The sequence below is a fragment of the Bos grunniens genome, chromosome 15 (assembly GCF_055505025.1).
Source record: "Bos grunniens cultivar Pamir isolate PY7600 chromosome 15, Bosgru_T2T1.0, whole genome shotgun sequence".
NCBI classification, from domain to species: domain Eukaryota; kingdom Metazoa; phylum Chordata; class Mammalia; order Artiodactyla; family Bovidae; genus Bos; species Bos grunniens.
Genome location: NC_141179.1, coordinates 52,868,646 through 52,886,148, shown reverse-complemented (window position 1 = coordinate 52,886,148; position 17,503 = coordinate 52,868,646). Strand labels below are relative to the sequence as shown.

Genomic DNA, 17,503 nt, shown 5'->3' with positions numbered 1-17,503 from the left:
TTGGTAGTTATGAGTTTAAAAGGCTAAGGAAGCTGATTCCCACTTAGGGCTAAAATTTATTTGTCCTGCTTCTATGAAATTAGAGCTAAGAATAATCATAAATGCCTTTTTAGTTTGGCTTTGATTGCACCTTCTACATAGAGGCTATTAGCACTGTTGCATAAAACTCTAATGGCTCTTGCCAGAGGAGACTGAAAAAACAGTCAGATGTTGTTGAAGAAGCTCCCTGAATTTTACTTCTTGATTACAGGAAGATTCACTCACCATCTTCATAGATTTCCTGTAAACCAGATAGTTTTCTCTAAGAGATCAAAATCTAACAGAGAAAAACTGGAATGTTTTTACCAAATAGGCAGCGTTTAAAATCAGAATAAACCTCTGTATCTCTTTAAAGAAATCTATTATAGGTACCATGTATGGAACTTTGGAATAAAAAACAGAAACTTAATTTTTGTCTGATAATTTTAAACCATTACTTAAAAAGATATTTAAGGCACAGTCTGTTACACCTGCAGTCTTACTTAGTGGGTACAAAAATGCTTAGTTATAACTTTTAGAAGCGGAATCATTGTTCTTGCTGAAAAATGGATCCTGTCTTTCTTGACCTTCCTTCCTTCTTTTTTGAATGTCCTGAGCTAATGCTTTTTCTGTGTTCGATTACTGCTGAGCACAGCAGAGCTTGTTGCTGGAACTGACTTCAGTATGGACATGTGAGTGTTTATAATAAGAAAAGCCAAATTATTTTCCATGGACTCTACACTTGAAAGCTTTGATACACTGAGTAACGATATGCCTCCCACTGCAACCCCCCTTATACTTGACTACTCTATTAAAATATGAAAACATTTTGCTTTACATGTTTAACTCAGAGCCCGCTTTTAAGACCAAAATGTCTGTGGTTCTTATCCTTACTGTATTTTTTAGAAAACATTTGTAATCTTAAATCAGCTTTAGAGTACAACTTAAAAACCATTTTAAAACCTACTGAATTGATTTATTAGGAAAACAAAAATAATCAAAATGATGTTAGTCTTAGGTAAGCATTGATAAATACTAAATCAGGAAAACAAAAATAATCAAAATGATGTTAGTCTTAGGTAAGCATTGATAAATACTAAATCAGTTGCTAAGAATTGAGCCACTTTTTAAAATTTAAAATGTGACAATGTAATTCTTAAGGTTTTCACATGTGCTCAGGCATCATTTCCTCCAGAAAATCTTCCTTAAACCTCCACATTTGTTCCAGTGCCTCTCTACTAGAACCCTGTATAATTAAATCATACTATTACATGCTTGTCTCCAATACTTGGCCAAATTCTTCATGGTTATGTACTCAAATACACACATATAAACACAGACTCAACCCTTAGCATCATTCTTGGCACAGTGTAGAACCTCAAGAAATACTTTTTGAACTGAACTGTTGAATAATTATTTTTTAACTTTTTTTTATTGGTGTATAGTTGATTAACCATATTGTGTTAGTTTCAGGTGTACAGCAAAGTGATTCAGTTATACATATACATATACATACATCCTTTTAAAAATTCTTTCCCCGTTTAGACTATTAACATAATATTGAGCAGAGTTCCCCTTTGCTATAGAATTAAGTCCTTGTATCATAGTACAAATTAATAGAAAATTCAGGTGCAAAGAAATGTAGCTATCATATATTAATGTACCATATATCTAAGATTGTTCCTGTCAGAGGCTATCTTTGAGCTATAAAAGATCAGACCCCATTCAGTACAACCACTTGTTGTAGTTCAGAAGAGCACTAATCTATTTCCTTTCCATTAATGGTTCTGTATATCCAAGAAATGCGTATTAACTCTTCCCTGAAATTTCAGTGTGAGAAACTTTCAGATTGCCTATATCTGGAATAATGCTTCCTGAATTAAAACTAGGGCTTTATATTCTTCATGCTAAATACTTTTGGCGTTTCAATACTTCAGTCTCAAAAGTGCACTCAAAAGATGATATTTAAATAACACAATCAAAAGATGAATGTGGGAAAATTCTAGATTCCATTCTAAGTTGGAATGCCAAAAATTCTTCTGTTTTCAACAGTCCTGTTTACTGACATTTATGTTTTTCTGGTTTACGTACCTAAAGATCTGAGTTTCAGTCATGTTAATAGACTTTCTCCTTTCTGTGTCCTTCAGTCTTTTGTCTCTTCACATCTTCTTGCTTCCAGCTATGAAACTATACCCATATCATCACTTCCTGTTGGTCATCAGGACCACAGCCGAGGAAGAGCCCCATTTTAGTATGGGAGTGGTACAGTTGGTAAACAAAAGTCTGCTATTTAACTAAGCAGGAGGCATGCCCTGTGGTGGAGTAAAAACTGAAAGAATGATGAAACTTTTTACCTTTGAATAATTTAGGACCCTGTTTTTCATGGGCAAAAATTCCTGTAGGCAGGCTCTTAGATTATTTTGATTACATTGTTATATAAATATGTATAAAAAAGCCTGGGTTAAAAATGTATGCTTTTGGCTTTTCTACAAGTATAAAACCAAAACAGTTATTTAATCCCAAGCAAATCTATAAAATCAGTGAAATTCAAATTGACAAAATTAATTAAATATAATAACTGATAATGATCCATTGACCCTAAATTGCTCCTCGAAATGTAAGTTATGATATTCTCTTCAGGGTCGAGTTCTCAGTGCCTGTACTACCTTATGCCTATAGTGACTCTGTTCTCTCACCACCCTGTTTGCTTTGTTAGTATAGCATCCACTGATGTCATTTTATCTTCACTGTGTTTCAAGTATGTCATTGACATTTTCAATTTACCATCATTTTAAGTTCAGAATCTATTCTCTTTAACCTAGGACCACTGGAGTAAAACTGCTAGGCCCACTGTTTGTAAACAAAAGCATTGGCACAGAAATCACATGGCAATACTCCAATAAAAGATGATCATCTGTATAATCCTGGGTTAAATTATATCCTTTAAAATGATTTATTAAAATGAAAGCAAAAAATGTAAATTCTCACAGATAATTTGTGGAGGGCAAAAATTATGTGATTATATCCCCAGCTTCCATTATAAGGAAAGCTACTCTAATTATTTTTGCCTCCAAGTATATATGTGAGTGACAAAATAGATTTGAGACTGGGATGGGGCAAAAGAGATTTCCTAAAGTATATACTCAGGCCAGTATAGTCTTGGTGTGAGTCCCTTGAAGTATGCTGCTTTAATTTACTCACCTTTGTCACATAATTTTACTTGATTGGTAATTCTGCTGTGTTTATTAAAAATGAAGATTGTTTAGCAGAAGGGTGAGATGGAAAATAATGAATGTCTGAGGGACTAAAATTCATGGATATTTAAAAGACAGTTGAAATGATATACATTAAAGCTTTTAAATCAAGTATTTGTGGAGTGCATGAAGTTCCTTACAAAGTTCTGAGATTCCCTGGAGCGCAGAGATAAAACATGATCACTAAATAAACAAATAGCAGCAGCAACAACAAATCCTAGGGAGAGGGGAATCTGATTTCTGGGCTTCCCAGGTGGCACTAGTGGTAAAGAACCTGCCTGCCAATGCAGGAGACATAAGAGACACAGGTTCCATCCCTGGGTCAGGAAGACCCCCGGAGAAGGGCACGGCAACCCACTCGAGTATCTTTCCCTGGAGAATCCCATGGACAGAGGAGCCTGGCAGGCTACAGCCCACAGGGTCACAAAGAGTCAGACACAACTGAAGCAACTTAGTGCAGGACAGAATTGCCACATTATATTTAAATGTCCTATTCTTAACCAAAAACCAGACATATAAAGAAACAAGACGATATAACCCATTCACAGAAACAAAAAGGGGCCAATAGAAACTGACCTCAAGGAAGCCCATACTAGAACTTACTAGACAAAGATTCTATTAAATCACCTCTTTATGAACGAAGATCATAAATATGATTAAAGAGCTAAATGAAACCACGTCCAAAGAAATAAAAGAAAGTATGAGAACAATGTTTTACCAAAGAGAGAATATCAACAAAGAGACAGAAATTATAAAAGGAAACCAAGTAGAAATTTCTGAAGTTGAAAAGTGCAGTAACTAAACCTAAAACACAGAGAAGGATTTGGCAGTAAAGCTGAACCAACAAAAGAAAAAATCCATGAACTTAAAGATCAGTTGAGATGATCCAGTCTGCAAAAGGAGTAGATAATTTAAGTCTGATTTAAAATATAGTGTAAAGTAATTAACCTCCAATTAAAATAAATAAATTATATTTTTTAAAAAAATAAATAAAATATAGTGCCTAAGGCAAACATTATAAAGTTTTGATGGGCTTATACTATATGAAGATATATCTCTATGATAATAATAGCACAGAAGACGGAGAGTAGAGCTATAAAGGGGCATAGTTTTTGTATTCTGTTGAAATTAAGTTTGCATTAATCCAAACCAGTTTGCTTACGTTAAAGTGTTAACTGTAATCCTCAGGCAACCACTACAAAAATCTTAAAAAGATCTAGTAAAAGAAACAAGGGACTTAAAACAGTATACTATTTTACAGACCTCATGAGGAGATACTATTCTTATCTCTCTATAGATGAGGAAACTGAGGCTTAGAGAGGTTATACAGCTTAAGTACATAATAGAATCAAGACTCAAAACCAAATCTTTCATCAAAATCCTGTATTATAGGTCCTCTATGGGAAATAGGTGAAATTCTTGGGTAGAATATAGAAATATTTAAGCTTTATTATTTTAATAACCGTCTTTTGTAAGTACCATACTCTCTAGTCTCTTATCAGATCAGAAATTTAAATTGGGGTCAGTGTTTCCCCAAAGTGTCGTTGCTAGTTAAGTGGTAGGTCTGAGATTTGAATGCAGGTGTATGTGGTTCAAGGCTTTCTATTGGACCATGCTGCTTTGAGGTTGCAACCCAAATATTGAGATGGTTTTAGCACATTCACAACTAGATGACACATGCTTCTAAGTAACTGAAAGAGGATGATACAGACTTTACAGAAAAGCAGTATTAAATTTTCCTTTCCTGGCTTTGTAATTCACAGATAGAAGCTTTGTTTTCCTCTTTCATAGAACCTGAAGTAACTCAGTGCTTTTAAATAAAATAACCAAGTAAAAATTTAGGTGACATGTTTCTAATTTTACTTTATATCAATTGACAAATTCAACCATATATTAAAGATATTTACAGTGATGCAAATTTAACCCAGAATTTGCTTTGATCTCTTTAAATTTGTAAAAATCTACTTTCTCTTTGCATCCTAGTTAAGTGCAGCTTAAAGTCTTCTCAGAAAGATACACAAGTGCAGGCAGGCAATCGTTGTTTTGCATCAATAAAGGAGGACTAGAATTTCATGATTTAATTTTAAGACAGCTCTTATTTATCATCATCTTGATATTTATATTCTTGACTTTTATCAAAGACTATTTAGAATGCCCATTGCTCTCAGAAAAAGAAGAGTTTGTTTTTTCTAGGCTTCATTAAGGAAACTCAAGAGATTTCAGCATAGCTCTGTTACTACAAAATCTCTGCCCTTCCTGGATCTATATAAGGAGGCCACTGTTTAAAGTTCTTGCGTTAGGGGAAATTGCATCAAATGCTTAGAAAAATGACACATTTTCTTTCTCCTAACTCCTAATTAATTTCCCTCTTCAAACAAGTTCCAGGAATTTATACTTTCCTATAAAATAAATGTGTAGTGGAACACCCTATAATTCTAAGCCTCTGAATTTGTCTTTAGGATATCCCAATTTTCCTTTACTATTTTGAGGATTTACTACTGTGAGTTTGGGTTCCAAACTCAACTGATTTTAGAGATCAAGTTGATCAAATGAATAAAGAAAGCAAAAGTAATATATAAAGGAATACTGTAATATGTAAGGAACATATATATATATATATATATATAATATAAGTAATATATAAGGAATCTGAAAAGAATATGGATGTTCAAAAGCATTCAGAAGCCTTTCAGCTTTTTCAGACTATTAAAATGATTAAAACAAAAGCCTCATGGTTTCTCAATTTAGATATTATAGACTTCTTCCCATAGCAATTGGTACCAAGTAGTCAGAAACAAAATTTGTGTTTAAAAGTTATATTTGAGTGAGTTCCCTACCAAATTTTTGCATGGTGAAGACCACTGAGAATCTCATACTGCCAGATTAACTCATATTTGTATAAACCTTGAAAGAATGCTTATCCTGCCATTTCTGAGGATATATATGAATTCTAATGTATCAATGAATATGAAATTTATGGTTGTGCATGCAGATCTCTATAGGGATAGAAGTTTGTGCACATCTACTGGTTTGAAATTGAACAAACAAGTGTACTTAGAGAACATTCTTGTGCCTTGTCATGTAAATGCTAGACAGGGCTCAGATGCATCTTTATCATGCATGTCCTTGTCAAACTTATAGTTGGGACACTTTTATTGTAAGCTTTAAAAGTTTTTACCTTACTTTAAATTTATAAGAAATACATGTAGCTTTTGGGTTGTATCTGATTAGGCTTTGAAATAAAAATTGTCTATTTCAAGCTTTTGGATCTGTTTAATTGAAAAGAAGCAGAAATAGTAAGGCAAGCTGTTGAATTATTATCACTTGCACCTAGTGATCTGTATGAATCAAGGGTGACAAGAGTGGAAGCTGCAAAAGCAGGCCCCAATTATAAGAGAGGGGAGGCACTGAAGATTTATTTTGAGAGTGAAGTAGATATAATCAGGCATTTACTTTATCTTAATTGGGTCGGCTTTACTCTGATGAAAAAATAACATTTAGCATGTAATTTACAGACTTAAATTTTAACCAGTCACTATTTCCCTTCTCTGAGCTTCACACTTATATATCATACTGTCTCTTGAGCTAAACCATTGTCTTCTCCAGTTGCGCTTCTTCTTGTGTTCTTGGCTCAATGTATGATATCTACTCACCTGCCTAGATCAGACACTTGGAGGTAAAGGTTTACTTTCCCCTCTGCCTTTCTTTCAACATCTAATCACTAAATCTTGTTGATTTCATTTCTTACTTATCTACTACCTTCCAGACATCCTGTTTCATCTGGGTTATTGCAGCAATCTCCTATTGCCCTGTATCTTGCCAACCCATTTCTACAGTGCAGCTAGGAGAATGCTTCCAAACCACGTATTTTACTTGACTGCTAGACTATGTTCATTAACGACTCATTGCATTTAAATTAAAGTACAAGCAAAACAAAAAAATCTTCTGACTGCATGATCTGGACAGGACTTACCTCTTGATTCTTCACTTATTCTCCCCATTTCTCTTCCCTGTTATCCCAACAATGTACATCTTTTAGTTCTTCCAATATTCCTCTCTTGCCTCTAGGTTTTCACAAAGGCTTTTCCTCTTTGTTGACGTCTATCTGTCCCTCTCCTTGGTTTTGCTAACTCTTGCTTATTAAGATTTTCACTTAATCATTATCTATTCTGGACAGCCCTCTTGTCTTTTTGCTTCATAACTCCTAATGATAGCATAAAATCTTAGCATAAAATAGGCACTTACAATGCCTATTTGTCTGTCTTTCCTTTTGGTTTGTTAAGTTCCGTGAAGGGAAGGATCTTGTCTGTTTACCCCTGTGTCTTCTGTGCTGAGTTCAGAGTTTGACATACTGGTAGTATTTAATATGTATCTGTTAAACAAATAATATGCCAGTCAGAATTCACATGCTAAAAAACAAAAAGAAAAATGAGCCCATACTCAAGTCCCATATCAGAAAGGTAAGCCTTTCCAGTATAAGCTGGAAAAGAAATTAATTTCACAAAACTTTGTCTAATGCAGTAGTTCCAAACCTTTTTAGTAGTGGCATTTTTTATATGGAATCCCAAGACATAAAACATATATGACTCTGCATCCCTTCTCTCCCTCAAATCCTATTCTCTTGACCACAGGGGTAAACTTACAGGCCAAGCTGGTATGCAAGAGAGAGCATCACACCCCTGCCCCTTCCTCAGGGTTATTGAGCAGATTTTGGCACTTGACCTAAATTAGGTGATCTCTGGGATGGAAGGTGAAAGATAAGTTGAAAATGGCCTATTCTTCCCACTAGGAGACTCAGACCAACTCACAGGGAAAAGCAGTGATGAGAAACTTGGCAGAGTAAAGCTGGGAGTGAGGAGCAGAGAAGAGGGGCAGAGACTGTCCTTGAATTGGGTAGTTCCTGAGCAAGCATCATCTTGTCCTTGTGATTTGTTTACCTGAGCCAACAAACTCCCATTTTGTGCAAGTTACTTTGAGTTGAATCTTTGTTATCTGCAGTTAAGAGACTCCTTACTAAAGGGTGATAGATGGTAATTGTAGCTTATATCAGCCCTTCCAGTAGGCAATTTAGAAGCATCCTCCTATCTGCAGTGTGCAAATGAGTTGGTGGGAGGGACAACTGTATGCCGAGCAATAGGAGATTGCAGCAATAATCCAAATGATATAGTTACTAAGTACTGTGATAGATAGCGATAAAGTACTCTGTGTGATAAGGATAAGTACTGTGATGGAAGAGTTTTTATAAAGCATTTTCAAGCTTCTCCTTTTTTTCCCAGTAATTTAATTCTGTTTTAGGGAACTAATTCTTTTTAATTATTGGATTTTTATCAAAGTCCATATATGCAATCTACCTAGTAAACACAAACCAGGTTGAGATAGTACTACCCAGAATTGCTTTGAACTTCATCTCTCAGACCATCACTGGTTCAAACAACTGTAGTTAACTTGAGGCAGGGGTAGAGCCAGTCATAGGGTAATCATCCACTTCTTTTGCTTTGAATTCTAACCATTTCTTAAGTTTTGTACCTCCTGCATTAACTTTATGAACATGAGCAATAATACACCTAGGCCGGAAGGCCTCCAGCTATCTTATTCTTATCAACCAGAAAAATTGGTACATAGGTAAGTTAATGAATTCTGTAACCCTATAAAATTTGGGGAGTTCTGGTTGGGTTCCCAGAATTCTTAATATTCTCATCATGTTCTGGGGAACATGATTATATGATGAAAGAAATATTTTAAAATTAATCTCTGTCTGGTAGAAGATACTTCCAATCACTTGACCCACCTCCTACCTAATGTAAATTCGTTAAGCCTCATTTGAATTGCTGAAGCCAAGAGATGCCTTTACTGTGTTTGGTACATGATTAATGATACATTTTTCTCTTAACTGGAATACAGTGAGAATAGCTTGCCTATGGGCTTCCGAGGTAGCACAATGGTAAAGAATTCGCGTGCTAATGCAGGAGACGCGAGAGACTCAGGTTCAACCCCTGGGTTGGGAAGATCCCCTGGAGTAGGAAATGGCAAACCACTCCAGTATTTGTGCCAAAAAATTCCATGGACAGAGGAGCCTGACAGGCTATAGTCCATAGGGTTGCAAAGAGTTGAACACAAGTGAGCAACTCCGTGTGGGTGCACATGTGTGCGTCCACGCGCGCACACACATACACACACAGACACACACACGCGGAGTGCCTCTAAGCTGGCTAATTCAGGGCATTTTTGTTGCTATATTAAACTCTGTAGAGTAAAGCATTCTTTCATTTATTCTGTAAATGTCTTTGAGCATCTGCTATCTGCCAGGCTCTGTGCCTGAAAAAGACTTAATCCATGACTTGCAGTAATACCCATGCAATATACAAATTATAGAAACACTAAGGAGGAACTGGTTAAATCAGTTTTGTAAAGCATTTGCAATATTAGTAAGCCATTAATAAATATTAGTTGCCTGTTAGCCATCATTATTACTATTTGAGTAGGTGAGAGAAGGGGAATGACATTGCAGGCTAAGAGAATAACTTAATTGGAAACGTGATAGTAAATGTCATTTTCCAGAATGACTTGTTGTGGTTGGGATATGATTACAGTACAGACAACAGTGATGAGAGATGATACTGATGAGAGGTAATTTGGGACTAGATTATAAAGGATCTTAGATACCAGCTAAAGAATTTTAACTTTTCAAAATGTATAGTGGGAGCTTAAAATTTTGGGGGATAGCACCACTTTTTCTTTCTAGTCTGATATTCTGATTTTCTTTTTTTATGGAAAATTTCCCATATACACCAAAGTAAAAATAGTAATATAATGACCCCCATGTATTCATCACTCAGCTTTAATGATTATCAATATGTAGCCAGTCCATTGAAGACTTTTTATGACATTTTTTTATTTGAATTTATTTATTTTAATTGGAGGCTAATTACTTTACAATATTGGTGATTTTTAAGCAAAGCAAAAAAGGTGACTAACACTGTGCCATTCCCTTACATTAGTTGATCTTTACAGTGTTCCATGGAGTATGTGGTATTCCCACTTTCCCTATTTATAGAAGAGAGAACCATCAAAATAATGAAGTAAAGGTTCTGAGATTCTAACCCATATCCAGCTTATTTTCAGAACTCAAGTTCTTTCCCATGCTGCCTTTGTAACTCTGAAGTAGAGCATGGTTCTCAGTTGCTCATTTGGCTACTTGATATATTGGTGCTATTGACCCTATTCACGATGGATTTCTACCTCCAGTCACTGTGCTGGAGTCACAGGGTCACCAGGATCTAAGTCTATGTAAATATTCAACCTAATCAGCTAAAATGACTATTTAGTCCAGTGGTTGTCAAAGTATGGTCCCCAGACCACCAGCAGCAAGTTGTTAGAAAATACAAATTCTCAGGCCCCACCCCCAATCTACTCAGAAACTTTGGGGATGGCAGCGCATGATGCCTGTATTCCCATTTGCTATGTTAAATAAGACGCTCCAGTGGTTTCCTGCAAACACAAGGTTATGACTATCTACCAAGAGCATTTCTAAAGCAAAAACCTCATATCAGCTGCATGTTCATTTTTTAACAAGTTCATGAAAAGTAGTCATAAGGTAAGAATTATTATTCAGACTTAACACCAGCAGTCTCTCTGGGGATGTTACATAACCTCATGGAAAGAAATCTTAAGGAATTTGCACTGTCTATATTTATAGTGCTTGCTGGTGCCATCTAGTGGTTTAAGCACAATGGAATTTGCAGTTTTATTACTGCTTTGAGGACACAATTTGTGGTTTTAAGTCAGTTTTATAGTGAATGTTTAATTAAATAACCAAAGTAAGAAAAAAATATTTTTCCTTACTATAAAACCTCCATTGAGAATTCTTAGATATAGCACAAAACACAAGCGAAAAAAATAGTTAAATTAGGCCACAACAAAATTTAAAACTTTTGTACATCAAAGGACACTATTGATAGAGTGAAAGGGTGCCCCAACAAAGTGGGAGAATATATTTGAAAATCATATATCTAGTAAGATGTACTTAGTCTCTCAGTTTTGTCTGACTCTTTGCAACTCTTCGGACTGTAGCCCTCTAGGCTCCTCTGTACATGGAATTTGTCAGGCAAGAATACTGGAGTGGGTTGCCATTTCCTTCTCCAGGAAATCTTCCTGACCCAGGGATCAAACCTGTGCCTCCTGTGTCTCCTGCATTACAGATGGATTCTTTACTCTCTGAGCCATCGGGGAAGTCCATCTAGTAATATATATGTATCCAAATATATACATATATGCTAAATCATTTTAGTCATGTTCAACTCTTAGCAACCCTATGGACAGTAGCCCACCAGGCTCCTCTGTCCATGGGATTTTCCAGGCAAGAATACTGGAGTGGGTTGCCATGACTTCCTCCAGGAGATTTTCCCCACCCAGGGATCAAAGCCGTGTCTCTTACTTCTCCTGCATTGACAAGCAGGGTCTTTACCACTAGTGCCACCTGGGAAGCCCAAATATATAAATAGTACCCAAATATATAAAGAACTCTTACAACTCAACAACAAAAAGACAAACAACACCAATTTAAAAAATGAGTGGAAACTGTTATATTTAAAATGGATAACCAGTAAGAGCCTATCCTATAGCACAGGGCACTCTGCAATGTTTTGTGGCAGCCTGGGTGGGAGAGGAGTCTAGGGGAGAATCGATACATGTATATGTGTGGTTGAGTCGCTTTGCTGTCCACCTGGAACCATCACAACATTGTTAATGGGCTGTACTCCAACATAAGATGAAAAGTTTTGAAAAAGTGTGTATTGGTGGGCTGCCATCTATGGGGTCGCACAGAGTTGGACATGACTGAAGTGACTTAGCAGTAGCAGTAGCAGACATTTCTTCAGAGAATATATACACATGGCCAGTAAGCACTTGAATAGACACTCAACACTATTAGTCATTAGAAAAATGCAAAATCAAAACCACAATGAGATACTACTTGGGCAGCTTGAATAATTAAAAAACAAAACAAAACAGAAAATGGCAGATGTTGTTGAGATTGTAGAGAAACTGGAACGTTTATATATTGCTGATGGGGATGTAAAACAGTGCAGCCACTGTGGAAAACAGATTGTCTGTTCCTTAAATAGTTAGACATAGAATTTCTGTCAGGAGACCCAGCAATTCCACTACTAATTATATACCCAAGAGAATTGGAAACAGGTGTTCAAACAAAAACTTGTACACAGATGTCCACAGAGCATTATTCATAATAGCTAAAAAGTGAAAACAACCCAAAGATTCACCAACTAATGAATAAATAAACAAAATGTGGCATATCCATAAAATGTAATATTTTTTAGCCATAAAGTGAAAGTTGCTCAGTCATGTCCAACTCTTTGCAACCCCATGGACCATACAGTCCATGGAATTCTCCAGGCCAGAATATTAGAGTGGGTAGCCTTTCTCTTCTCCAGGGTATCTTCCCAACCCAGGGATCGAACCCAAGTCTCCCGCATTGCAGGGGGATTCTTTACCAGCTGAGCCACAAGGGAAGCCCGAGAATACTGGAGTGGGTAGCCTATCCCTTCTCCAGGGGATCTTCCGGACCCCAGGAATCGAGCCGGGATCTGGCATTGCAGGCGGATTCCTTACCAACTGAGCTATCAGGGAAGCCATAAAATGATGTACTAATTCACTGATGAACCTTGAAAATATGTTAAATGACAGAGGCTGGCACAAAAAACCACATATCATGTGATTCCATTTATATGGAATGTCCAGAAGAGGCAAATTCATTGAGTTAGAAAGTAGATTAGTCGAAGATACAGAGAACAGACTTGTGAACATAGTGGGGGAAGGAGAGAGTGGGATGAATGGAGAAAGTAGTATAGCTCTATATACACTGCCATGTATAAAACAGGTAGTTGGTGAGAAGTTGCTGTATAACACAGGGAGCCCAGCAAGGTACTCTATGGTGTTCTAGAGGGGTAGGGTGGGGGGAGGGGAGGGAGACCCAAGAGACAGGTGAGATATAGATATATGTATATGTATGTAATTGTGGCTGGTTTGAGTGGTTGTATGACAGAAACCAATACAACATTTATAATGTTGTAGCAATTTTCCTCAACTTAAAAGAAGAAGAAAGTAGATTAGTGGTTGCCAGAGAGGGAGAGAAAGGTAGGAATGGATGTGACTACTTAATGGGTATGGGATTTCTTTTGGAAGCAATGCAGATGCCCTGGAATTAGATAGTAGTGATGGTTGTACAACATTGTGAGTGTACTGAAAGTCAATGAATTGCACACTTTAAAATAGTTCAATGGTGACTTAAATGTATGAATTTTCCCTGGTTTTAAGATCTCTGTTGATTTGCAAGAACCTTTATTTTTATTATTATTGATGTATTGATATATTTTCCCATCATTGTTGCTAATATGTATGTATTCTATTTGTTCTGCTTTTTTAACCGAAAATTGTTCAATGCATTGTTTACCATCTACACAGTTTCCACGATTTTTGTTTTGGTGGCTGTGCATATTTTAGTCACTATGTATATCATAACTTAAATCATTTCTCAAATGTTTAGTGGTTTTCTCTTTTTTTCAATTTTTAAGGAGTCCTGATCTAAATACTTAAATAAATAAGAATGTTTAAATTTCTTTGTAGATATTGTATTGATGTTTCTTTCCCAAAACAGAATTTCTGACTCTTTTTTTAAATTTTACTATTTCTATTGTGGTTTTTCTCTGATTGCTGTATAGTAAGAATATATGAATTTAGAATCCTACCAATAATGGATGAGGGAAAATGGAGGAAATTAATGTTTATAGAATGTCCATTCTGTTCCAGGCACTGCATATGGATCCTTTTCATCTATTATTTCATTCAGCTGCCATGCTTAATCTTATAAACGGACTAGAAATGTTGACATAGCTAGTAAGCAGATGAGCAAATATCAGAAACCAAGCATTTTGTCTCTCAAGTTTTATACTGTCCCCACATCTTTACCAGTATTGGGCTCTACCTTTTTTGAGTTCCTACTTATTAGAAAAATTCAGTGTTTTCCCAAGTGATTGTTTAAGATTTATATTTATTCTTTACTTAGCAACCTACCTATACCTTTTATTTTATATTAATAGATTTTAAACTGAATTTAACATTTAAACAGCAAGCATTGTATATCAGAGCTTTTTCATAATTTTTTTGCTTTTGTTTACTCTTTTATAGGCTCTTGATGGAAATGTGTATGACCATCTTAAGGATTATTTAATCGCCTTCAGCCGGACTGAGCTAGAGACATGCCAAGCTGTGCAGAACACATTCCAGTTTTTATTAGAAACCTCCAGCAAGGCAAGTTACCTTCAGTGAAGTATGCGATATATCCATTTAGAATCAAAAATGTCTTTAGATACAAACAAAATGAATGTACCAATGACATTAGAATGCTTTAAAGGACAAATTTTTTGAAAACAGTATTCCTTCTAACAAAGTTGAAAGGTGTTTCGTTCTTCTTGATGAAGGTCAAAAAGGGAGGTGATGATACAGGCTGTCTCAGGACAGCAGTCATTATTAGCATGTCTGTTGCTTTTGAAAAGAATAGTTTTAAGAACTTTATTTTCCACTCAAATTAATTTTGAATGCACTCAGTTCATAAAACAACAGAGTCATGTGTCGATGCGAAGAATAATAAAGGGACACAAAAAGGAAAATTAAAATTTTATAATTGATAAACAAATTAATGTTATAATTAACTTGCTTTAAACAATTAACCTTGCCTTCTATATGCTATCATTCTTTGATAGTTATCTTTTCATTCAAGTTTGCTAGCATGTCACACTGTTTACATAGAAAATAAATCAAATTGTTTTTCTTTAGGATCTGACAGATTAAAATTTTTTACAGTAGAGAAAGTATCCTTGGGAAGATAAATTGTTCCTGTGGTTAATTAATCTTATTTTCTTTCTGATAAATTAAGTGCATAGTAAATGTTTCCTGACTGAATGCATTTATTAAAATACATTCATTTTATGACTATTATTTTAAAAGATCCAGTTCAATTCTCATTTTTGGCCAGAGGAGTGGGAACTGGCCAGTACCTTAGAAAGTTGTTTGGAAAGGAATCAGGGTATCCATATTACAAGACAGAGGCCAAAGACAGGAAAGAAAAGGGCGCAGTCTATGTCCCTTTTCTTTTCCTGAATTGCCTCCATGTGTATTTATTATTTTCAGTGTACCATAGCTCCAATTCTATTTTTAGAAAAAAATTTTAAATGCTAAGTTCTCGTGGAAATACAAATATCACTAGTCTGGTGCTTTGAAATCTTGTCATATTTTTGTATTCTTATATTTTTACCCCTAGGATTCAATAAAAGATGTAAAAGGATGAACATATAGAGAGGATAAATGGATGGGTAGATGGATAGTTATGAAAGACAATGTAGAAAAAATGTTAATTAAAGAGTCTAGGTGGTGGTTTACAGGTGTTTCTGCACAGTTCTTTTTAATGTGTATACATTTGACATTTTCCACAAGAGAATGTTGGGGGTAGAAGTCTATAAAAATGTCTTGGTTTGTTCCTTTTATGAAGAAGTTGATTTTTAACTAGTAATCAGATTGTTTATATGTACTGGTCCATTCGGGTTTTCTGTATCTTTTTTAGTGTATTTTGGTAACTTCACTTTCCTAGACAAATTGTCTATTTCATTTATCAAATTTGAAGGCATAAATTTGCATATAAACTTGTTTGCCTCTGTAATCGTCTCCCTTTTTATTTCTAATATTATTTGTGCTTTCTCTCTTATTTTGATTGGACTTGCCAATCTATTTTATTAATCTTTTCCAAAAGCCAACTCTTGTTCTACTTCTCAGTGTTATTGTTCCCTATCTCCTTAATTACTACCTTTATAGTCATTATTTCTTTCTACTTTATTACAGTTAATGTTTGTAGGCTTCTTTTTCTATTAGGTTCTCTATTTTCAGCCTTTTCAAATAAATCCACTTGAGCCTAAAAAATTTCTCTTTCTACTGTAATTGCATTCTGTGATAGGTACATAGGGCTTTTTAAAATAGCATCTGCATTTTCCCCCCTCATTAACCCATGAATTATTTAGAAGTTTTTCCAGTTTCCATTTAATGGAGGGAGTACTTAGTGAGTGACATTTTTCATTCCTAATTTTGTCAGAGAGATTGTCCCTAGACAAAATTTTTTTTGAAATATTTTTCCAAGAATGTTTGAGCATACTGTCTTTAGTTTATAAAACAGATAAGCATTTAGTCTTTAAAATGTGCTACTATTTTATATAGCAGTTCACAGTTTTCTAGTTTTTAACACAACCTCCACGAGGTTGGTATTATCTTGCTCATTCTGTAGAAAGAAAAACAGACCCAGGAAGTTTATGTGATTTGCCTGAGGTCACAAACACACACATACTGTTTTCCATGCTCTACTAATGTCTATATTATCTCTTTAGCTTATATTGTTTTCATAGAAAATGAATTAAAAATGTATAAACTGAATTGGACACATAAAGAGATAAGCCTTTATTTTCCTCTACATTCACTCATATGGGTATCTTACTCCCCAGGGATGAGGAAGAAATAAGATGCTCTTATGTTTAGATTGAAAGTGGTAGTAATAAAAATTTAATAAGAATGATGTAACTAGGAGATGTGCCCTTTTATTCCTAGTACCAGAAGAGCTCACACCTAGAAGTTTTATGCCATGTGCTTTTCTGTTAACAAAGAGCTTGTTCTGCTACTTTTGTTATCCTGCTAAAAGCAACCTAGTGATCTGATAATCCAGAAAGAAGTTTAAAATTTTTTTTATTTTTATTCTACACCATTACTAGCTTGTCTTTGGAGGAAGTTCATTTTTTTTTCCACAGATCTAAATTGTAACTGTACATGTATTTTGGGGGTAATCCATAGACACATTGTAAATTTTATAATGCCCTCTATACGTTTCATTCCCTAAAGGGAAACAGCTGGCCCTAGGAACTTCTGTTTAATTTTAATTATTTATGAAAGCTTGCTTTTCTTCTTAATATTTTATGAAATGCATTGTTCATGTAACTGAAGCAGATACTGTCAGAGAGATTTTCTCTAGTATAGTAATTCTAAAGGTGGTTCTACTGGCCTTACAATTTGTTTATGTATGCTTGCTTTCTGTCTGTATAAGGAAATTCCTACCAATTAATAATATAGCTCTTTTAGCAACTCAAAAATAGCAGGGTTATTCTATATTTCTTCAGAAATTA

At 35.1% G+C, this 17,503-nt stretch overlaps 1 protein-coding gene across 5 annotated transcripts in view; it reads left to right on the top strand.

Moving 5' to 3' along the window:
- Nucleotides 1-17,503, top strand: part of FCHSD2 (FCH and double SH3 domains 2) — a 244,156-nt gene that overhangs the window by 156,962 nt on the left and 69,691 nt on the right. For all 5 annotated transcript variants that reach the window (XR_015142154.1, XM_086340652.1, XM_086340649.1 and 2 more), the window contains exon 9: nt 14,475-14,597. Coding sequence is in view for 4 of the 5 variants with exons in the window: in XM_086340652.1 (XP_086196778.1) it covers nt 14,475-14,597 (123 nt within the window). In the remaining variant the exon portion in view is untranslated. The remainder of the gene's footprint in view (nt 1-14,474; nt 14,598-17,503) is intronic.